Here is a 24,003-nt window from a genome sequence, read left to right as displayed (position 1 = left end):
TAGGCCTGAGAGGTTATATGTACCTGACATTGATACAGATCGAATGTTTGGCAGCATATTAGTCTCCATCTGTCACAAGAAAACGTAATAACTTCTACGAGGATATTATACTCAACTAGTCGGTCAGTCGTCATTTGTGAAAATACATCGCGTCCACTCGTCTATCGATTTGTGCAAATATCTAGTGTTATGGGTTAATTTAGACAAGTCGACGTCGATTGGTTCATTTCTTGATTACTTCCGTATGTAGCAGACAGCATGGCGGGTTTTCCACAAGCAAGACGGCTTCCAGAAGACGTCTTGGAATATTTGCTGATACCACAGCTCCCAGAAAGAATTGAAGAAGACAATGTTGTACCTTCTTTGGAAAGAATCAGTGACTCTTACTTGGGACACATCGGACCAATGGTTATTGACTACATTTGGCAAAATGAGGGATTTACTTTGAAGACTGTGGCAGCACAAGGTTCGTTTCGTTCTTGTCATTCCTGTCCCAGTTGCTGCAACTGTTCTAAAAATCAGGTCGCTAATGCACAGATTTTGTTTTACTTTTTTAAGATGTGATATTCAAGTAAGCTGTTGCAAATGGCCAATGCTTGCTGACGGACGTACGTACGTACCTCGTCATTTGTCATTATTTTGATCATTTTGTTGGTGCCATGCAAATTCTGGACTGTATATATATCTAATTTTGAAGTCGATTCATTTGTGAAACCTTATTTCATTTTCAGGAAAGTAGCTACGCAGCTTGTCATTAAGGGTTCAGTCATAATTTCTGAATATGAACTTTTATTAACATGTTTACATGTTATGGACCCCCGAACCTCCACCGCTCCTTTGTCCACATTCAAGCACTGAAGCCGTGAAGGGGTCGAATACTCGGCCACCCGTATTTTGGGCAGACCCCCGATGCTTGCCTGCTTCAACATTCACTATAGATTGGCTCATTTTTATGATGTTTTCTTTGGTTCACGTTTATTTGCATAGTACTCATTCAACCTAAATTTGCAGAATCCAACCTTTTTTTACATTTACTGATTTAGTCAACTTTGACAAGAGAGATGGAGTCAAAATTAATTAAGTTTTGGCAGTGTCAGTCATCTTTCTGGCTTGACAATTCCACAGCAACGAACTTGCAATAAATAAGTTTGATGGTTTGGCTTAGGCCAAAAAAAAAAATAGGTGTGGTTACGGTAACATAGCCAAAAAAAATAGGGTAGGTAGGTAGGCAATCACTTTTTTTTTTTAAACTTTTTTTTCTAATGTGTACAAATTAAACCTACTTGACAGGGAAATAAGTGTGCGACACGGGCGCTTTCGCTTTCATTGCGTTTTTTGCACTCGTTTTTTTTTTTTTTTTTTTTTTTACAAATGTAATAAAAAGTTATAGGATCGGCCCCTAAAAATAGGGTAGGTCGGGTTACCGTAACCACACCTATTTTTTTTTTAGGCCTTACCACAGGTTTTAGTAGTCTCGACGAAGACTGATCCCAGGTTTTCAGTGTCGATCTTCTACTTTCAGGCCGATAGATTGACTACATTTTTTGAAAGAGCATGATGAGACTTGTTTGTTGTTGCTGTTGTAATAGTGCATTTGTTAGGGATTTTAATTGATGTGTTATGAAAGTCACTTAAATTGTGTAATTATAGTTTATACCCATTACTAACCATCTCACCAATTAGCAGTTGAAGTGGTTGATTTCAACCCTATCAGCAAGACTGAATACATGCAACAACAACAACAAAAGGGGGGGGCAGCCAATATTCAAAACAAAAATAAAACACAAAAAAGTTGAGCCGAGCACTATAACATTTATTAATCTGTCAGCCAACTGAAATTAAAACATCAACACTGAAAACCAGTCATCACCAAGACTACATGTACTTACTTTAAGGCTTTGGCTAGCCTAATACCGAGACGGATTGCGCTCGTCTCGGCGAAGCATGCAAACGTAGTACCTAATAAAACTAATGCATTCACTGATTATCTTTAATTCTGAGCACATTTTCAGTTTCAAGTTCAACATGACATATTTGTATATTTTTGGATGCAAGAAATGAGAAGGAAAACAATGCAATTACATGTATTTTTTAATTTGTTCATGAAAATTTGATTTTAATGACACCTTTAATGAGCAAACTAACTGATTAATTTTTAAGCGTCTATGTTGAAATGCAATCCCATAGTCCCGATTGAGTCAAAGATTGATTGTTTTACCAAAATTTTAATCAATTTGGTTGAAAAATGATGTTGTCACAATGCCGCCCAAACTTTCACTGAAAGCCGGATATGACATCAAAGACATTTGTTGAAAAAGTGAGAGAAAAATGTGGGGGGGTGTTATCTGGAAGAATTGGTATACAGATCTATATCATGAAGATTGGTCCTGTACCTTTTTCAGAATCACTATACACACACACACACACACAAACCACCACCACCATCTCCCTTGTCTTGATTCCTGGTCTATTTCAAAAACATTTAGTCAAAGTTTGAATAAATCAAGGAAATGTAAAAAGAGAAAAACGTTAAAGGGGTGAATAGCACACAATGTGTAGAATGATTGATAGTTCTTATGCTGCATGATCTACCTCAGGGTGATGATTGTACTTGTAGTCATGCCTACTAGTACTACACTTTGTGATTCATGGTTTTCCCGTGGTTTACTGGTGAGTCAGCTGTTCTGAATTATTTATCTTTGTCACCAGGAGACATTCCTCCGCATCTTGTTGGTAGAACCAACTTTGGGGACAACATTGAGGATGAATGGTTCATTGTGTACCTGTTGTATGAGCTCAGCAAGAGCTTTTCTGACCTAGTCATAAGGTGAGTAGACTAGATTTGACAAGATAGTAACAGCTGTTTATCTGTATGTGTGTGTGTGTGTGGTGTATGAGCTAAGCAAATACTTTCCAGACCTATTCATAAGTTGAGTAGATTGAACAACAGCTGTAACTGGAGAGAGAGAGGGTGTGTGCATGTGTGTGTGTGAACACGTGTGCGTGCATACATTCTTCTGAATCAGTAATGTATACCATCGCTCAAGGACATGTTGCCCTAGTTCATATGGCTTTTATCTTATTTTTTAAGATTCTTACTGAATAGTCTCTTTGTTTTAATCTATACCTCTCATGTAACTCGCTGGGTGCAAGTTTTTTTTTTTGTTTTTTTTTTTGGGGGGGGGGGGGGGGGGCTTTATTTCACATATTTACTAATTTAGCCTATAGTTCTGAGAGTGACCCATCTTTTGAAATATTTCAAAACTTTGGCCCTGTCATCGAAGACAGTTACTGAACTGTTGAGATGATTAACTCTGCAAATGGAAGACTACCATTAATAACTAGCTCATCTGGGCAATTATCTCAGAGATTGACAGTACACCCCCATCCTGACTGAGTACACCCCCTGCCAGTCCTATCAGATATATAGTAGTAGCACCATAACTGTGCCCATGCATTACCAGATTAATTAAGCTGTCTCGTTTTTATTGATGACTGAATTGAATGTCTGTGTTTCAGGGTCTCAGACAATGATGAAGAATTTCTGCTGATTGAGGCTGCTGACCACTTGCCCAAATTGCTCAATCCTGAGACTGCTGAAAACAGAGTGATTAGCTCTCTGATTTAGTTTTCAATTATGATAATTTATATGTTAATTATTCTGGAGGGTAATTCTAACACTTCTAGCTGAATGAATTTGTTGAGGCTTGATGGGAAGTTTTTTTTACAGTTTTTTTTAAGCTGTAACAAAGATTTGAAAAAAAAATATAGTACTATATTTTGTGTGCTTAATTTTTGTGTGTTACTGAAAATAGTCTGGGGTATTAGTATTCTTTGATCTCTTTGTCCTGTTGTTAATTTTAACTCTTTGCAAAGTGATTCCAGTTTACATCATCAGCACTTCTTTATTGATGCGTCAATGGGTGGTAAAAGATGAAGAATTGATGAACACATTTTGTTACGAATTTTTTTTTAAATTAAATTTTTTTTTATTATTTGTGTTTTTCTTTCTTTAAACAGGTGTATATTTATGGTGGGAAGCTGCACATAATCCCAATGCCACACAACCCAGGGCAGGTGTCAGCTTTTCCCTTGTTCACGCCTACGGTTGAAGAGGCTGTAGCCCTTATTCGCAACCCTGCACTTGACACATGTGCCTCGCAGCCCATACAGGAATGCTTGTCCAGACGTCTCGAAAGGTGATTGCTGCAGGTGCTCAAAGCACTCATACAGTGGAACCCCCATTTAAAGACCTTAAAACATTTGAGAAAATCAGGTTTTAAAAAAGAGGCAGTCTTAAATGGAGGCAAATTTACAGAAAAGAACAAAAATCAAGTTGACTAAAATGGGGGTGCCACCGTGCTTTCACATGCATGAGCACACTGCACATATGTAGTTATTTTAAACACTGTAGATGTAGACACAGTAACATTAAGTGCTTCTGTTCACTGGTTTTCATGATGTTACACAGTGCCGTGTGTTTGTGAATAATCTGTTTTGGCTCATGAAACAGTAAAGCCATAACAATATAGAATGAAAAGTTTCCAAAATTAGTAATAAAAAAATTTTTTTTAAAAAGGGGGGGTGTGGGGAGGGGGGTTTAGCAGGAGAAAATTTAAAGGAGGGCAACCCCCCCAAAATAAAGAAGAATCGTTAATTTTGTCACATGCGCCTGACTCCACTTCACCTAAGAGAAAATATTCAGCTGTGCATATCGGTATGGATTTTAGTATACATGCAGTCAGAGGTTGAAAAAGGTGATTTGACCAACCTGTCAAAAATAGTATGTTATGATCATTGGATGAATGATTAGTTGCAATAGTTTTGTGTTGTTGAAGATGTAGAGCATAATAAGTAGAAAACATACATTACATGTATTTTATATATTTATGTCTGAATAATGTTCTGCATTTTTCTGCATTTTATTCACAGGTGCAGAGCCAAATTAGTGGATAACACACACTATGCAAATACCTATGTCCCTGTCAGTGTTGCGGCACTGCTGAAGGAGAAACCACAGCTAGTTTCATCAGCTGTCCAGGCCTTTTACTACAGAGATCCAGTGGAACTCAAGGTTTGCATACAGGCTCATTTTCTTTTTTTCATTTTCATTACTTTATTATCCCATCGCTGGGAAATTCGGGTCGCTTCCTCCCAGTGGAAAGCTAGCAGCAACAGAGTGCCGCTACCCAGGTGTGTGCGTGTTAAGGAGTTTTCAGCCACCTGCACTTATGGCAGAATGACCAAGGTCTTTTACGTGCCATTGTGGTGACACAGGGGTGGGACATGGCTTCCGTCTCTTGGTCTGCACATACAGTTGAACCGTGTCCGTCCCGGCCCGAATTCGAATCTGTGACCTTCCGATCACAAGTCCAGTGCTCTACCAACTGAGCTAACGGGCCCCGGGCTCATGCAGATGCACTAAGTACTAAAGTCAATATGGCATTTAAAGATACTGTCCTTCACATGTAAAAGGTTGTTTGCAGCACATATCAGTTCAGGCTTCTTCATAAGAGCAACCTTCATCTTAGATGCAAACCACAATTTAAAAACCCTGGCCGCTGCTTCCTTTGCAGAGTGGGAATGTTTTGCTGAATTAATTTTGCAGATTCACAGATGTCGGTTATGAAATTAGCTTATCAAAACAAAACAAATCCACTCTCTACAAAAAGCACCCAGGCTTTGGCTGTTGATTTTTGGTTATGTGTCAAAATAAAAGGATACTTTTTTCCCAGTTTAAAAGCGTGGGCAGATCTATTATGAGTTACAAGATGGCCTGCGCCTTTTAAAACAACAAAGAAAGACAAAAAGGTTTTTTTTTGTTTTTGTTTTTTGTTTGTTTGTTTGCTTAACGCCCAGCCGACCACGAAGGGCCATATCAGGGCGGTGCTGCTTTGACATATAACGTGCGCCACACTCAAGACAGAAGTCGCAGCACAGGCTTCATGTCTCACCCAGTCACATTATTCTGACACCGGACCAACCAGTCCTAGCACTAACCCCATAATGCCAGACGCCAGGCGGAGCAGCCACTAGATTGCCAATTTTAAAGTCTTAGGTATGACCCGGCCGGGGTTCGAACCCACGACCTCCCGATCACGAGGCGGACGCCTTACCACTAGGCCAACCGTGCCGGTAGACAAAAAGGTGTGAATTACAATTTGTGATAATGTGCCAAAGTCAGCAGAAACTTTAACAGAGTATAGTTCTTGTGTCTAGATATTTGTCTTAACAACACTAATAAAAGGAACAAAAGTGTGCATTAAAATTTCTATATGATATGGCAATAATATAGATGAAATGAAAACGAATTTATATAATATAAAAGGCTAATGACTTATGTGTGTTATTTCAGGTCTGTCGAACTATGAATCACTTCAAGCCGGAAAACATGGTGGTCACAAGGGTGAGTTTAAAAATAAATGTACTTGTTTTTCATTCTATAAACGTGAAGAAAAAATGAAAGATTGTATGGTATTTTCTGGCCAGTACAAGGAGCACCTGTCATATCTGATGCTATACTGATGTTGGGGTATATTTTTAATATGACTAAATAGATGGAATTTTCCATATAGCTGATCCTCCTTCGTAAAACAAGTAATAAAAACATTGGAGATAAATGAACAGGTAAATATTTTTAACAACCTTTTGTATTGCAGAATTACAATTTTTGTGTAAAATATGAGGGTTGAGGCACTTTCGTAGCATGACTTTAATTGACATATTAAATTACATATTCTTACTCCAATTCTCATGAATGCATTGACTTCAATCTCACATGCTAGATGTCGAAAAACTACTCAAATTACCTGCCCTTGCAAGGGTGGTAACCAAGCTAAAAACAGACGCCATAGCCGTTGCTATGCCCTGTCCCACCTGGTTACCCATAACCCATCGCGCACCATGTGAGCGCCGGCATCCGGAATAATCATTCTCGACTTTCGACGACACACGTCAGACGTGCGGAATTCGTCTGCTCACTTGGCTTTCCCTAGCCCTTGTCTTTGTGACGTTATGGGCTCTCAGTCTATGCCTCTATTGTCCTTGCCTGGCAACCGCCCCTCCCCCCTCGGGGTGGGTGGGCGGTGGGGCTACTGGACGTTAGCAGATGGACGGGTGGGGGTCTGCCGTTTACGGTTGCGTCTCTCACCCTGTCTCCCCCCTCCAGGGGTTTACTGCTGTGACGAGCCACCCCCCTCCCCATCTGGGGCGCAGCGTGGCTCAAGCCAGTCAGCACAGCGGGGGTGCCACGTACGGCCTTTCCAGGCTACGTTACATACTCCTCCTCTGCCCCATTTGGGGCAGGGGGCTGTGTTAGCTGCCCGCACTCGTCGCGGGTTGGTTGAAACTGGTCAGACCGGTTTTGGCGGCTGGGGCCAGTCTCTCGCACAGCGGTCGGGGAACAATGAGCTTGGCTCTCTTTTGTTCTCGGCAGGGTATCTCGCACAGCGGTCGGGGAACAATGAGCTTGGGTCTCCTTTGTTCTCGGCAGGGTGCTGTGCCGGCTGCCTACTCCTCTATCCCCTTGGGGTAGGTGAGCGGTGGCGGTGGCAGGCGGAGACAGAACATGCTCTTAACTCTCCTTCTGACACAATGGATGGTGGGGACTCGGACTACAGTATCGCCTTGCCAGTGGTCATTGTCCTCAGCCTGCATCTGTCACCAACCCCAACCCCCCCCTCGGGGTGGGTGAACGGTAGGCTACAGGATGTCTGCAGGTGGACGAGTGGGGGTCGGCCGTTTACGGTTGCGTCTCTCATTCAGTCTTTTCCCCCTCCAGGGGTTACTGCCGTGACGAACCACCACCCTCCCCACTCGGGGCGCGGCATGGCTCAAACCAGGCAGACTGGTTCTCAGCACTGGGACGCTTCTCTCGCACAGAGGGTGGGGTACGGCTGGCCGGTCTTGGCTTTGTCTCGTACCCCCACTCGCCCTCCTTCTCGGCAGGGCGCTGTGCCAACTACCAACCCCTCTCCCTCCTCTTGTCAGGTGGGCGGTTTGGGTTGGCAGGCAGAGACTGATCACGCTTTTCACTCTCACTCTTGGCGGTGTTATCAGCAGGAGTTTTAGTGCGCTGCCTCCCCCGTCTCCCCTCCTTGTGTTTTGACACAACTGCTGGTGGGGATTCGGACTCCTCGGTTGAGGAGGGAGAGTGTGTAGCGCTGCCTACTGCTTGTAGGCTTGCTATGCAAAAAGCGGCTGCTGTGGCAGCTTACTTTTTCCCGGATGGGGTGGCGGATTCAGAGCAGGATGTCTCTCTTCCTCCCTCTTCCGCGGATGACTTTGGGTTTACGCGGGCTTACTCGCAATCGTTTCGATTTGCAGAGTCTCCGGTGATTGCCTACCACATGTCGCAGCTCTTGGCTTGACCCGCACCTCAGGGTAGTGGTCTTCAGCCTACACCTTTCCTGCTGCTTCATGCGCATGGTCCTGCTCCTCCTTCTGCTAGCCAGTGGCTAGCTTCTGGGTTTCAGGCTGCTTCGTTCTCACTTTTAGTGCGGAAGAAGATAGGTTGGAATGTCAAGTCTCAGGATCTGATCCAGACATTTTCGTTTCCAAAGGCTAGTTTTTCTGCTCCGCCGGAACTAGTCTCTTGGCTTCACAAATAGACCACTGGGAACGTGGGGTTTCGAGATGTTACTCCTCCCTCTCCTCTCTGGAGGAGGTGGGACGGCATGGTCTAGAGTTATCTGCTTTTGCTGACTCTCCTCTGTGCTCTCCTACGAGCCATCTTTTCCTCCCTGGACTCGTTTTGGTTTAGGGAGGATGCCTCGGATAGGGCCGTAGCCATGCTGCTGGCAGCTCTGGCTAGGGTCATCACCGAGCAGATGAGTTCGTCAGTGATGTTCTATGCCCACACTGTCTTCACCAGGTGTGATCTCCTTCTGTTACAAGGGGTTTGATTTCACACCGGTTACAGGAAGAAAGGGACAGGCTTTTTTCGGGGTTTTGATAAAACCTACTCAGAAGCCTCAGTCTTGCCCTTCCTTCATAGACAAGTAGCAGCGCATTGATGCGCTCCCGGTCACAAAGTGGGTGTTTCGTTCAGTGACTCCTCCCTCTCCTCTCCGGAGGAGGTGGGATGGCATGGTCTAGAGGTATCAGCTTTGGCTGAGATTTTCCTCTGTGCTCTCACACGAGCCTTCCTTTTGCGTCCTGCAGACAGGAAGTGGCTCCGTTTCTGCTGGGGTCACCAGGTTTTTTCAGTTCAGGGCTCTGCCCTACAGGCTGTTGCTGGCCATGACTTGTTACCATGGTGGGCATTCAGTCGGTGTTCTGATCAGACGGAGAGCTATTCGTCTCTGGACGACCTCGGGGACTGGTTGATCTTTTATCAGAGTCAATCAGCTTGCCAGCTGCACTTTCAGATGGTGTTGAACCAGGCTTTTTGCCTGGCGTTCTCAGTAAACCAGGCAAAATCTGAGCTGTCCCCATCCCAGGTTTTTTTACCCGGGCATACCACTCGACACTGTCTCTTGGAAGGTTCGTCCTTCACAGGAGAGAATAGAGAGGCTTTAGGCTCTTATCACTGCCAGACTGGCACGAGAGCAGACCTCTGCGAGGTCCTTAGCCTTGATCCTCGGTCAGACGGAATCGATGGCTATGCTGGCCCTCTAGTCTTTCCTCAAGTCTCTTTGGGACTCGGCCTCACAGGTCTGGGACAAGAGGGTCCTCCTCCAGGGTGGGTTCCTCCACGCGAGTAGGTGGCTGGAATCCAATTGGATCGCTCAGGGCTTTTTCCCTAGCTTTGTTCCCCCCCTGACTTAGACCGCTTCATGGATGCGTCTCTGTCTGGATGGGAGCCTACATTGGCAATTACAGTCTTGGGGCTGTGGATGTAGACTCAACTCCTTGGGCATCTTAATTGCCTGGAGTTAGGAGCAGTAGCTCTCAGTCTACTAGCCTTTCTTTGTGGCTATATACAGGCATGTCCGGTTGCATACGGACAATATTTCTGTTGCTTCCTATGTGAACTAGCAGGGAGGAGCAAGTTCTCGCTCCCTGTCAGACAGAGTTTACGGGATTCTGATTTGGTTTCTTTCACAATAAATCAATTTCTCAGGGGAATATCTCCCCGGCCGGCTCTATAATCTGGCCGACTCGCTCAGCAGGACCTCTCAGGGCTTGCACATGGGTTGGGTCATCTGCATACAGGGCTGGAGGTTGTGCTGTTTGTGTTACAGATCGTGGGTTTTGACTCTGGTCTTGGTGCATGAAGCACATAGGTCCTCCACTTTCTCTGTGTATGCCCCTCATTGGCCTCCTTGGCCAATTGGCGTATAGAGCCGGGGTGCAACTCCTTAGCGCCCCTCTCTCAATCCAGGTGGTTAATCACCTCTGTTTCTTTTTTGGCTCTGGGCAGCTTGGCCTCTTCTTGGAGGTTCCGGCGTCTCGGCTATCTCAGCTACTTTGAAACAATTAGGCCTCTCTTCTGATGTTCATTGCGCTTTTGCTGACATGATCAAAGGACCTTGTTTTAAGAGGTTTAGAGGCGTCCCCTTGTATAACGCGTAGGACTTTGTTCTTCTTACTCTGGGCCTCAGCCCCGGAGGGCAGTGAGGCACATGCGTTGTTGGGGTTTACCGGAGGATGTAGCCTTGGAACTTATAGTTCCGTTTTTTCACGTTATTTCGGCCAGATTTCCTTGAATCAGAAACCTGGTTAATCTCCTCTGGAGTTTAATTCCCTCCTCTCGGGAGGATTCTCGCTCCGGGCGATTTGGATTTTCTAACTGTCTGGTTAGAGTTTAAAAATCCTTTTTAATCTGGGCTCAGTCAATTGGAACTAAGAGCCAAAAAGCTCATGTTCTTATCTCTTTACACTATAGGTGAAAGAGTCTTCTCTTATTTGACGCTCACAATTAACTTTTACTGACCCTTTGCTGTCTGTTTTGAGCATTTACTTCCCTTTGGTTTTTACATTTAGTCAAGTTTTGACTAAATGTTTTAACATAGAGGGGGAATCGAGACGAGGGTCGTGTGTCTGTGTGTGTGTGTGTGTCTGTGTGTGTGTGTGTAGAGCGATTCAGAGTAAACCACTGGACCGATCTTTATGAAATTTTACATCAGAGTTCCTGGGCATGATATCCTCAGACGTTTTTTTTCTTTTTTTTGATAAATGTCTTTGATGACGTCATATCAGGCTTTTTGTAAAAGTTGAGGCGGCACTGTCACACCCTCATTTTTCAATCAAATTGATTGAAATGTTAGCCAAGCAATCTTCGACGAAGGCCGGACTTCGGTATTGCATTTCAGCTTGGAGGCTTAAAAATTAATTAATGACTTTGGTCATTAAAAATCTGAAAATTGTAATTAAAATTAATTTTTTTATAAAACGATCCAAAATTACGTTCATCTTATTCGTCATCATTTTCTGATTCCAAAAACATATAAATATGTTATATTTGGATTAAAAACAAGCTCTTGAAATTAAAAATATGAAAATTATGATTAAAATTAAATTTCCGAAATCGATTTAAAAACAATTTCATCTTATTCCTTGTCGGTTCCTGATTCCAAAAACATATCTAGATATGATATGTTTGGATTAAAAACACGCTCAGAAAGTTAAAACGAAGAGAGGTACAGAAAAGCGTGCTATGCAGCACAGCGCAACCACTACCGCTAAACAGGCTCGTCAATTTCACTGCCTTTTGCACGAGCGGCGGACTACGGTCATTGTGAAAAAATGCATTGTGTTCAGTTTCATTCTGTGAGTTCCACAGCTTGACTAAATGTAGTAATTTCGCCTTACGCGACTTGTTTTATTTTATGAAGGCTATAGCTTTTGCCCTTTTCTCTCTCTCCAAGGTGAGGTTCACGCGATGTCTCTATGCCCAGCTGCTTCAGCAGAAGTTCAGGCCCGACAAACACAGTGGGTTTATGCTGCCCAGTGCCTCAAACCCCAAATTCAAGGAGCAGGATCTTGGCATGAAACTTGTAAGTATACATTTTTGGGCTTGTAACAACGATATGAATGATTCAATGCAATATATGACGGTACAACAAAGATTTCCGTCTCGTGGATAAATACCAAGCCTCGTGACAATCTAGCTTTAGAGTTTCCTCTGTCAGTCTTAGTTTTGGATATTTCTGGAGGTTGGTGCAGCTCTATGCTGCAAGAAGTTTTCAACTTCATGTTTGTAAAACATTTTGAATTGAACAGCAAAAGAGCGAACGGGTAGTTATATGTGTACAATAGGAAATCTTCTTTTAAAAATCTTAGAAAATACGTTTTTTGGAAAGGACAGAGGCTATGAAACAGAAAATCTGAGAAAACTGGATCTAAAAAGGGAGGTAGTCTTAAATCCGGGAGTCATAGACCCTTTGCCTCCCACACGGAAATGTGCTATCTCCTTTGCAGTTCCTTTGAGATATAAATGAATAATCTAATAAAGCAAGGCTTGCACTCATCCTCTCTAGCCATGCTGTCTCTTGGCACGAAAGGGGGAAATCAATTTTGCAGATGTTTGATGCGTTTGTTAAGGGATCTGCATATGGATTATCTAGCGGGCGATATTGGGTGCTCCGGTAGGCTGTTGGTTAAACGGGAGGTTCCATTGCACATGAATGTATCAAGCAGTATCCTGTATCCTTGCAATTAATCAAACTCCTCTGTGCAGTCACATGGATTTGAAATCCTCTGTGCAAGATGTAGAAGCAGCAGCAGCAACGGCAGTAACAACAGCAACAGAACGCAACACACTGGCAACATGTATGACGTCAGATGGTCTCGCTTCCTAACATCTCTGAACCACAAAGGCTATTTCAAGGTAAAAATGGATACAAGCATGAGTTCAGTTTAGATATAGCAAAATATGTAACAACTTTTGGTTTACTACTGTCCGGATAAAATGACTCACAAAATGACGTAGATATTTTATTTGTTGTTGTTAAAGAATCATCACTGGTTCATGATAACATGGTTATACTGACACTTTAAAGTCGAGAAGTGGTCTTAAATTGTGAATAAACGATCCCAATTAAAACAACAACAACATATTAATGTATATATTTTCTGATTACACATACACACTGCTGCACTTACAAGTCTAACCTGACTGTGTACCAGGGATGTTGCTAGTATTACATTTTTCAGCAAATTTGCAAAAATAGTCACCAAAGTTTCTGCAATTTATGGAAATGTAGGGCAGTCTTTCGCATCGCCTTTCCCCCCATCATAAAAAAGTACAGCAGATCTGATGAAATGACAGCAACAAATTTTGAGATTTGAAAGAAGTTTTGACATTTTGTGGACTTCCAATGCCAAACGAAATCCATGTTGTACTTAGTGAAAGTTCATGTCCCATTGTATAAGCCAGTTGTGTTATCTAACCACACAGACTGATAGTTTGACATCAAGCTTTGCTTTGCTACTCTTTGTGCAGGGAGAACTGGAGGGATCGCAGCTCTACAAAAGTCTTCTTGAGAACGCAAAAACATTCTTCCTGTCACAGCTGACAGATTCTGAACGGTGAATGAATTTGGCAAACTTTGTTTTGTTCAGTTAGGGTGTCTAATTTTGCCAGGCAGTGAAAACTTTTGCGTTATAGTTCAGAGATAATTTTTTTAGGCCAGTTAATTGTTCATATTGTAAACAAGCCTTTGGACTTGCGAATGCTCATCAAGCCTCAGTTCCACTGATTTGGAATGAAATTTGTAGCTGGCAACAAAGGGTGACACAAAGCTCTCTTTATTTGGAGGTTTCCTCTCATCACGGGTACCAGTCTGTAATCTGAAAAGAAAATGATATCTGAAAAGAAATTAATCTAACCTGGTTACTGGTGTGCTTTCTTTTTATTTAAGAAATTGACAGTGTGATTTGATGAAATCTTAATGTTGGAAAATCCTGTCCTCTAGGAATGACTCTGACTTGGCGCGGGAGATTGTGCAAATGCTGCCAGACCTTAGTACTGATGTTGGTCCGTGGAAAAAGCTGGAGAAAACACTGGCACCATCTGATGGTGGGGATTGATTCCATGCAGTCATAACCGTGTGTGATGCACAGATGATGAGACATTTTCTTTTGATAGTTGTGTGGTGTTATGTGTTGGTGTGTGTGCATGCGTGTGTGTATGGTGAGAGATTGGTTGGTTCATAGGCGAAGAAATCGCATTTTTTTGTGGGCTGGTGATGACAGACAATGTTTAACTTAAACTCTTTTTAGATTGCAACACATAAGTGATAGAAACTACAAACAGGTAGACAGTCAATGTTTTAACTCAAGATTCAAAAACAAGAAGTGGTAATTTTTGTGTGTGAACATTTTGTGCATTATTTTGAATGCAATGGTTTGTTCATTAGCTTTTATGTTTTTTTAATTTATTTTTTTACATTAGTGATAGAAGAATATGTGAAAGTTCTCAAAATAAACAGCGTCTCTGAGTCTTGGTGCCATTTTGTGCAGATGACACCTGGCTGGACCTGACACCAGACAATCTGGATGCCATGCTTCAAAGCAGTGAGGGTCAGCAAGGCAGCAAAAATGCTGATGCCTCTGATGTGGTCAACAGTATGAATGCCTTTATCAACAAGGTGTCAAGTGTAGATGGTGTGGAATTCCCTGAGTAAGTCTCACTCTGTCCCTCTCTCTCTCTCTCTCTCTCTCTCTCTCTCTCTCTCTCTCTCTCTCTCTCTCTCTCTCTCTCTCTCTCTCTCTCTCTCTCTCTCTCTTATTCCTTCTATCTCTATCTCTCTCTCTCTTACTCCCTCTCTCTGTCTCTGTCTCTCTCCCACTCTCTCTCTATTACTCCCTCTCTCTCCATTACTCCGTCTTATTCCCTCTCTCTCTCTTACTCCCTCTCTCTCTCTCTCTCTCTCTCTCTCTCTGTCATTGTCTCTCTCTCTCTCTCACTCTCTCTCTCTCTGTCTCTGTCTCTCACTCTCTCTCTCTGTCTGTCTGTCTCTCTCTCTGTCTCTCTCTGTCTGTCTCTCTCTATCTCTATCTCTCTCTCTCTCTCTATCTCTCTCTATCTCTCTCTATCTCTTTCTCTCTCTCCCTCTCTCTCTCTCTCTCTCTCTCTCTCTCTCTCTCTCTCTCTCTCTCTCTCTCCGACTCTCCTTCTGGTGCTGCTTTTGCTTTCTCCTAGAGTTGGGCCTTATATAAGGCACTTCAAGGTTTGTTGCTTGCATAAAACTTTCTACAGTGGACCCCCCCCCCCCCCCCCCCCCCCCCCCCCCGTTAAAGACATTGCTTTCTCAGATTTTCTCTTCATAACCTATGTAAATTAACTTTTACCTTAAGACTACCCCCTTTTAAAGACCTGATTTTCTCAGACTTTCGGAGGAATTTAAAGGTGGGGTTGGACTGTAGTACACTGGAACTTGCGATGTGAGGCCCCTCCCATGAGAGGACACCTCCCATGAGAGGACACCTTCAGTTTTTTGTTTTTTTGACCTTCAGTTAACTTTGTCTATTATTCTCTACTATATATACCTGTCATGAAAGGCCACCTGCAATGTAGGGACACTTTCAGTTGGTCCCAAGGGCGTCCTTTCATCGCAGGTACCACTGTATACATGTAGTGCTGACGGGTTAGTGGTTTTGTGCTTCTTAATCACTGTGGGGGTAATGATGAGTTTGTTCGCCCGGCTTGACTTTTTCAAAATAACAAGGGTGTTTTCTGCTCCGTCTTAATTTTTGTCTGACAGAAATGTGTTAGGTAGTATACCCACTGTGATACAATATGCCTTATGACAATTAATGTTAAGATATGTATAAAAACCCCTTTGCTTTTTCGCAGGAAACACAAAGGCGATGAGGATGGGGAAGGAGATGTAGACTTGGATGGAACAAGCTTTATTCACGCCATGCAGAAAATATTTGGTAAGCTTGAATTGCAATCAGAAAGTCAGTTGAATATTTGGTTAGTTTGTGTAAAACATTTTTTTCTCCAGTTGCTCCAGCCATTGGTGGGGCAGTATTTTGTGTGTGTGTGTCTATCATTTGTTTGTCCATCCTCCAAGCGTCGTCCATTGAGTAATTTTACCTAATAACTCCCTCACCTTTCTGATTTTTATTCTTTTTCAATCTTGGCTAAGTAAGACTTGACAAGCACAAATGAAATTTACCTTTTTCTAGACTTCTTTTGTCCCAAGTTATACATACCCAACAGTTAATGCTGCAATTTGGATATGACTGTCACTAATAGGACACTTACTTCAGCTCTTTGGGTCTCTGTTTGTGTGTGTGCTTGGGTGTGTGCACATAAAAGGACTGAATCACAGTCACTGAATGTCTCCATTAAAAATGATTTTGCAGTTATGAAGGAAAGACAGTCTAAAACTGCTTTATTTTATGCGCTAGTTCATTAAGATCAGTTCAGAGTGGGTCCCCAGTAAAATAGTACAAACAGTAGTGCCCCAAAAAATGCACAGTATGCAAATTGTTTGCTTATTTTATTAAGTTTATACATGTACAAATATGTGTGTGTATTTTGAACAACTTTCAACATTCTGTCCTCTGATTATTGCAGACTTCAAGGATGACGATGACGGCTCTAGCTCAGAAATGAGCGAGTACGACTGGGAGGAAAACAGCGATGACGATATGGGCCACCAGGAGAGAACGCCAGGTACTCGCCCAGCAATGCCAACAGCAAAACCAGTGTCTTTAAAACCCCAGACACGACCCACTTCCAAACCTCCCGCCAGACCAGCCAAGCCCCCAGCACTGCCCCCCAAACCTCCCGCCAGACCCTCCAAGGCTCCCAAACAACGCAAAGACCCTGAGGTGGTAGCAATCATGGAGGCTATGGATCGTGAGCTTGCGCAGACCGAAGTGGGGAAAAGCTTTGAGAGAGATCCGCCCAGGGTACGTATAGGCATCTTGAGTTCATTTTTGTTTTCTTTGACTACACATCTTTAATATTCCTTGGTCTAAGTTTTCAAAGAGGAAAAAAGGACATTCTTTGAAGCACGCGTCCATCCTTTTTACTTTATTCTCTGTGAAGATGTTTATTTTCAACAGAAAAGTATAATAATAAACAAATATGATTTCCTTGACATGCATTTTGGTTCAGGGATTCACTGTTAGGCTGCTTTTCAGGGTAATATGTTATTTTTGACTTTTTGTGTGGTAGTTGTGTTTTCTTTGAGTTCATGTTTTAAAAACGAATAAAGACAAACATATCCCGAAAACACCTAACCTGTGAATGATTCATTATCACATTACTTTTTAAGGTTATTTTTGGCTCACGAAGTGTAGCCTATGCGATCGTAACTTTGTCTGTCTGTGCGTTTGTGCGTGTGTGTGTGCGTGTGTGTGTGTGTATGTCTGTGGTAGAAACTTTAACATTTCCGAGTCTATGTGTGAGTGGTTATCCAAGACTATGGATAAAGCTCGCATAAGATTACGTCACGGTCAAAAGTGTTTGACGTCAATTAATGCATCATGACGGCATGCCTCCCTGTCGTCTTTCTCTCTCGCGTGGTGTGTGTGGTCTCGGTCATTGTTATTTTGAGCGGGCCGAGACTATTTGGCAGTCGTGTCCCTGTAAGTAGGCTACATGCAGACACAGACAGATCTAGATCTAGTGTCTCTCTTTCTTGCACAGTGTCACCTAAGCTTACTGTGTGTGTGGGTGTGTATGTGTGACGGAGTGATTGAGTTTGTGTTACTGTTTGTCTATTTCTTACGTGAGCCTTGAAGGCTTCGCCTCTTGTTTATATTTGGTTGCCTTCTTGTCGTTTCAGCCCAAGCCGCTCAGATTCGACCCAAAACCAAAGGCAAGAAACACTAACCCCACAGCCACCACTGCTGCTCCTACTTCTACTTCTGCACCACCAACACCTTCGTCCTCTGGTGGCGCCTCCAAACTTGTGTCCCGTCCCGCCAAACCGACAGCCTCTCGTCCCTCCAGGCCTCCGCCCCCTGTCCCCCGGAAGACCTCTTCGTCGGTAGATGTGGAGGATGAGGACGATGATTTCCGGCCTGTCAGCATCGACATCAACGTTGTGAAGAACACTCTGGAGTCTCTGCGAGCCCAGCAAGGTCTGCCAGGACCCGCGTCCAACATCTTGCAGAGCATGGGCATTGCTTTGCCGACGGAGAAGAGCGAGCCTGGTGCACACTGATTTACAGCTTCAAGCAGAACTGTATTCCACTTCCCCCCTTCCCCCTCCCAGCAAATAGACTTATGCTCTGCAGGGTCCTGCGTTCAACATCTTGCAGAGCATGGGCATTGCTTTGCCGCTGGAGTAGAGCGAGCTTGGTGCACACCGACTCACAGCTTCAAGCAGAACTGTATTCCACTTCCCCCCTTCCCCCTCCCAGCAAATATACATCAGCCGAGCTTGGGCATTGCTTTGCCGCCTGAGAATAGTGAGCCTGTTGCACACCGACTCGGAGCTTTAAGCACAACAGTATTCCACTTCCCCTCACCCACCACCCAGCAAATGAGAAATGTATGTCAGCTGTTAACTCGTAGATTTAAGGACTGCGAGGACCTGCCGCTAACACTTTGCAGAACATGGGCATTGGTTTGCCGCCAGAGAAGGATGAGCCTGGTGCCCACTGATTCACAGCTTCAATCAGTATTCCATTACCCCAACCCTTGCCCAGGAAATGTAGATCAGGTATAGTGGCTGTAAACTGATAGACTTGTGTACTGCTGGGACCTGAGTCTAACACTACGCAGAGTTTAGGCATCACTTTGCCGCCGGAGTAGTGTGCCTGGTGTACACTGATTCACTCCTTGACGCAGTATTTTGTTTACCAGCCAATAAGGCCGTCATTGATAATCAACACAAATACTGTCATGGGAGTTATACAAGGATGTACGTATACATCTTGCCACCAAAGGAGGATTAACCTGTTGTGCATTGATTCACAGTTTCAAGCAGTAATCCATCCCCATCCCCCACCCCCTTCCTGACAGAAACTGCACATCAACCATAATGTTAGCTCATAGACTGATTCACAGCTTAAAGCAGTCAGCTTATTTAGGGTGATTGTAGTTTCAAACTGTCAACTTATAGACTGATCTACAGCTTCAGGCATTATCTCCCCTTCAATGTTGTACATTAACCATGGTAGCTGCTTCTGATAATCAACTCACAGACTGATTCATAACTTCAAGCAGTATTTTGTACATCAGTCATATAATAGCTGTCACTGATAATCAACTCTGACTGACTCGCAGCTTCAAGAAGTATTTCCCATAAAATGTTGTATATCAGCCAAAGACAGTCATTACTAAAAATCAACTCATAGAATGATTGTGGGTTAAGCCGTAGGCATGTATTTACCACCAAATCTATGCATTGATCATAATAAGATTTTATTATTTTTGCTCATGATGAAGTCATAGGCTGATTTGCAGCCTCAAGCAGTATTTCTTGCAAAACATTGTACATGAGGCATAATAGTGGTTACTAATAATCAAATTATGGATTGATTTATAGCTTTAAGCAGCATCCCCCCTCTCCGCATTGTAATGTTTATCAGCCATGATAGCTGTTACAAATCATAGAAATCATCAGAGAATTTACACTTTTTCCTGAACATTACAGTTTGTAATGAAGGTCACATTATCTCTGTTGGAGAAAAGAAAGGCAAAGAATACATTTTAGTTCAGTTTATCCGAGTATTTCAGCTGATGCACTAGCAAATGCACTGTACATAATACTCGCAACTCAACAATTGTAAATACAGCAGACTTCCACTAACTCGCGGTCTTTGGGGTCCAAACATTTTTGATCGCGATATATCCGATTCGCGATGCAGTTTGGGGTCCAATTAAAGGGAAGAAACCGCGTTCTCTTCCGAGTCAGAGAAAAACGCGGTTCTTTCCCTTGTTGGTCACAAAAAACCTGTGCAGCGTCACGTTGGCGTGTGTGCGTTTGCCGTGTGAGTGCATGTGTGTGTGTGTGGGCACGCACGTCTGGCATGTGGTTGTGCTACAATGTTCATGTGTATGTGTTACTGCGTTTCTCGCAAGTGTGACGCTTCTGTTGGCAACTAAGTTCTCACTGAAAAGATTAACTGCGATGACACGTTTTCTTTTATCAGCAGATGACGATTTCTTTTCTTTTTTCTCCGACTCATACGTCGTCACAAACTTACTAGTTAATCAGACCATATATGATCAGACACGGACAGACACAGACGCACACTGTACGCTGCACACACACACACTAACTATGCTGACAATGAACAGAACGCAAGCCATGGTGAATTACCACATTATTTTATTTCGTTTGGAAACGCAAGAAGCTGACTGACTGACTGACTATTAGGGTTTAACGTCCTCTCAGACCAACTGGTCTATATTGGGACAGGTATTGGTAATACGCTGAAGATATGGTGTGATACTTTGATTCGAACAAGCCCGCTGTGGCTGTCTTCTTCGACACACCAGCATTGGGTTTGTCTCGTCAAAGTATCGAAATACGATCATGATAATCAGAGACGAGAGATGATGCATGCGTGTCTTCGTGTTTTCCAAGCCCTGAGACTTTCGCTGTGAACGTGGGATCTTTTTCGTGCGCATGTGTGCACACGGGGGTGTTCGGACACCGAAGAGAGTCTGCACAAAGTTAACTCCGAGAAATAAATCTCTCGCCGAACGTGGGGATCGAACCCACGCTGATAGCGACCAACTGGCTACAAAGCCAGCGCGCTACCAACTGAGCTACGTCCCCGCCCCGCAAGAAGCTGAAGCACTTCACGGCGCCTGTAGAAAATCCGGGGCGTCTAGCTGAGATCGCGATTAGCGGGACTGAGTCAGTGTTAAATTGCATAGATTGCAGAAGACTGAAGCGCAGTTTAAGCACTTGATTGGCGCCTGTGGCCACCCGGACCGTCTAGCAGAGATCGCAATTAGCTGGACTCGAGTGTTCAACTGCACGCCTGACTGGCCATACTGACTGGTCAGACACTTAACCTCTATAGGCACGTGGCAAGGACCTCTAGTCGTCCTTGGCACGTGGCCAATTTGACGATACCGATCGTGGCATGAAAGTTCTTGACTGAGTGGGGCACGTGCGCGTGAAAGGTTTGTTTTTCTTTTGTTCGCAGGTCTCGATCAACCCGTAATGTACACAACCTGAAAACACACACACACCTAGAACACTATTTGGAAGACTGAGGGAGAGAAAGAGTAATATTGCAACCGTAAACAGCGCAGAGTCTTCCCATGCTGACAGGCACTCGTGTTTGCAGTTAGATCTAGATTCTTCTTCTTCTTCTTCGTCGTTCGCTAGTTAGATCTAGATCAAAATCGCGCTGCTGTTTCCCATGTCTTCGTCATCAGCCGAAGGCACGACTGATAAGATGAAATGACAATTCAGTAATGCATGATGAAAGGCCATCAGACCCAGAGAGAGATAGCGTGGTTATGATAGAACATTTTTTTCATGATCTGTACTATTTTTTGGCCTTTACGTGACTAATTTTGTAAAAAAAAATAATATAATTTTTTTTTTTTTTTAAGATCGTTCCTGTTTTTTTCGGGGTCCAAGAGGTCTCCGCGATATAGCCGAATTCTCGATTTAGTGGACCGCGAGTTAGTGGAAGTCTGCTAGCAGTCATTGATGCTGTCAAAAAGGTCAACCCAAAACCAAAAAAAACTATGAGAAGTATGCATTATGTTTGTTGATTTACTCTCAAAATGTAAACTCCCAAATAAAAAAAGTGTAAATTGTAGTCATAAATACTTTGTAAAAAGTTGGTTACCAAAAATGGAACAATGAAGAGTAATTGTTGTGTTTGTGAATTTACTCTGAAATGTGCATGTCTAGACATTATGTTGTGCATTGAGAATAATTACTTATTTTATGTTCTGTGTTATAGCTCATTATTTGCTTATGGCAAGTCTTACAGGCATCATTCATGGACACAATCTGTTAAACTTAAAATATGTTTGGATCAAAGCCTGCCAAATGTTATTTAGAAGTTGCAAAGTAGTAAGGAGGCGACATGTTTTAGATGCAAAAGCGTTGTGACTATTCTACTAGTTCGTTTGTAATTAGATGTGCATTCCCCCTCTCCCCGTGATACCTTTAAAATTCAGGTCTAATTATTGTTTCATAAAAGTCTATTTGTCACATATTGAGCAACATTGACAAAACCCTTACTTGTGTTTTTACTTTTTTGTATTTTATCCTGTTACACCTGTAAGATCCTGATGCTGTCGCAAACTTATACTTGTATTGCATGCAATTGTAGTTGAGTGAAGTACTTATAGGTACCATAGTTGATAATCAAATGTTTTAGCCATGAACCAACTTGTTGGTTACAGCAGCAGTTTGAAGGTTAGATGATCTGTAAAGACATCCATAAAACATTTGTATGTTGTGCACTTTTTGCTCAAACCCTTTAGTACACAGGACAACAAACCATTGATGGTTAACCTGGGGTGGGGCGGGGATGTAGCTCAGTCGGTAGCGCGCCGGATTTGTATCCAGTTGGCCGCTGTCAAGCGTGAGTTCGTCCCCACGTTCGGCGAGAGATTTATTTCTCAGAGTCAACTTTGTGTGCAGACTCTCCTCGGTGTCCGAACACCCCCGTGTGTACACGCAAGCACAAGACCAAGTGCACACGAAAAAGATCCTGTAATCCATGTCAGAGTTCGGTGGGTATAGAAACACGAAAATACCCAGCATGCTTCCTCCGAAAACGGCGTATGGCTGCCTGAATGGCGGGGTAAAAAACGGTCATACACGTAAAATTCCACTCGTGCAAAAAACACGAGTGTACGAGGGAGTTTCAGCCCACGAACGCAGAAGAAGAAGGTTAACCTGGGGTGGGCACTTGGTCAGATGTGGCATTTGTTGTGACATGGCAAACTGATGTTGCGACAGAGCAGTGAGTGACAAGCAATGAAGCCCATGCCAAAGCCTCCCTTGCAACACTAGGCATGAGATTTGTTTTGCCAATTGTCAGATTTACACCATTTTCAAAGCTTCAGAGATCACGCTTGAGATCCCCAAGATTGCAGCATTTAAAAAAAAACATTTAGTACAATTTCATGATCTTGTGCTTGCTCGGGTGTACAATAATTGACATGATTTCGTCCATTCTCGGAGCAGCTAAGCTCAGCAAGTAGCTTACAATCATCGTGCTTAGCAAAATTGGTTACGTGTCCTTATTGCAAGGGACATAATTGAACCTTAGGACCATCACATGGGACCAAAAACCAACAGTAATTTGGTTCTGATGATGCCAACAGTGTGGCTTCACACAAATGACTTGCATAATTGAACAACTTATGCCATGACATATACTTTTATCTACTAACTGAATTGAACAACATAATTATGCCATGACATACTGACGTCTACTAACTAAATTGAACAGCATATGTAATGACATACTGACGTCTACTAACTGAGTTGAACAATATTATGCCATGATATACACTACATGTAACTGAAAATTAACTACTATCAGTTAATTTAATTACATGTACTCACACACACACACACACACACACACTCACACTCACACTCACACACACACACTCACACTCACACACACATGCAAGCACATATAGACACACACACACAATCTCTCTCTCTCTCTCTCTCTCTCTCTCTCTCTCTCTCTCTCTCTCTCTTCAATAAAAAAAAATTGATTGATCAGAAAATCAGCAAGTACATTTAAACGCAATAGCATGGATGCAATAGCTTTTTTATGCTTATAATGGTTGTGAAAAAAAGATGGGAAGAAATTCAACACTGCGGGGTGTCTTTAATTATTTATAATGTCAATTCTGAGTTATGCTGTTCACAGGGTTGTTTAATTGAAACAAGTGAATACTACCTATAATATTACCCTCTAGACACAATAACTGTTGCTTGTCTGTCGACAATAAACATTACCTGTGAATTATTGATTATAGACATAGTAGTGAAAGGCAGCGAGCAAAACTCTTTTTGTAATAATAAGACTGTGTTTGAGTCTGTACAATCTTTTAGAAGTAAAACTGGTCGATTATGTATACTGATTGGAATGTGTGTGTGTGTGTTTGCCTGCGTGCGTGTGTGTCTGTGCATTTATCCA

At 42.9% G+C, this 24,003-nt stretch overlaps 1 protein-coding gene across 1 annotated transcript; it reads left to right on the top strand.

The window, feature by feature from the left end:
* Positions 1-47: 47 nt before the first annotated feature.
* Positions 48-22,352, top strand: LOC138959784 (protein ecdysoneless homolog). The gene is made up of 14 exons (XM_070331396.1): positions 48-466; positions 2,710-2,827; positions 3,520-3,607; positions 4,021-4,199; positions 4,933-5,074; positions 6,356-6,406; positions 11,811-11,939; positions 12,623-12,772; positions 13,388-13,473; positions 13,860-13,963; positions 14,407-14,566; positions 15,743-15,825; positions 16,475-16,812; positions 17,694-22,352. The coding sequence occupies exons 1-14, from the start codon at positions 259-261 to the stop codon at positions 18,072-18,074; spliced, it is 2,217 nt and encodes a 738-aa protein (XP_070187497.1). The 5' UTR covers positions 48-258; the 3' UTR covers positions 18,075-22,352.
* Positions 22,353-24,003: the final 1,651 nt, after the last annotated feature.

Source organism: Littorina saxatilis, linkage group LG2 (genome assembly GCF_037325665.1).
Source record: "Littorina saxatilis isolate snail1 linkage group LG2, US_GU_Lsax_2.0, whole genome shotgun sequence".
In the NCBI taxonomy this organism is placed as follows: domain Eukaryota; kingdom Metazoa; phylum Mollusca; class Gastropoda; order Littorinimorpha; family Littorinidae; genus Littorina; species Littorina saxatilis.
This window is presented reverse-complemented; position numbering and strand designations above follow the sequence as displayed.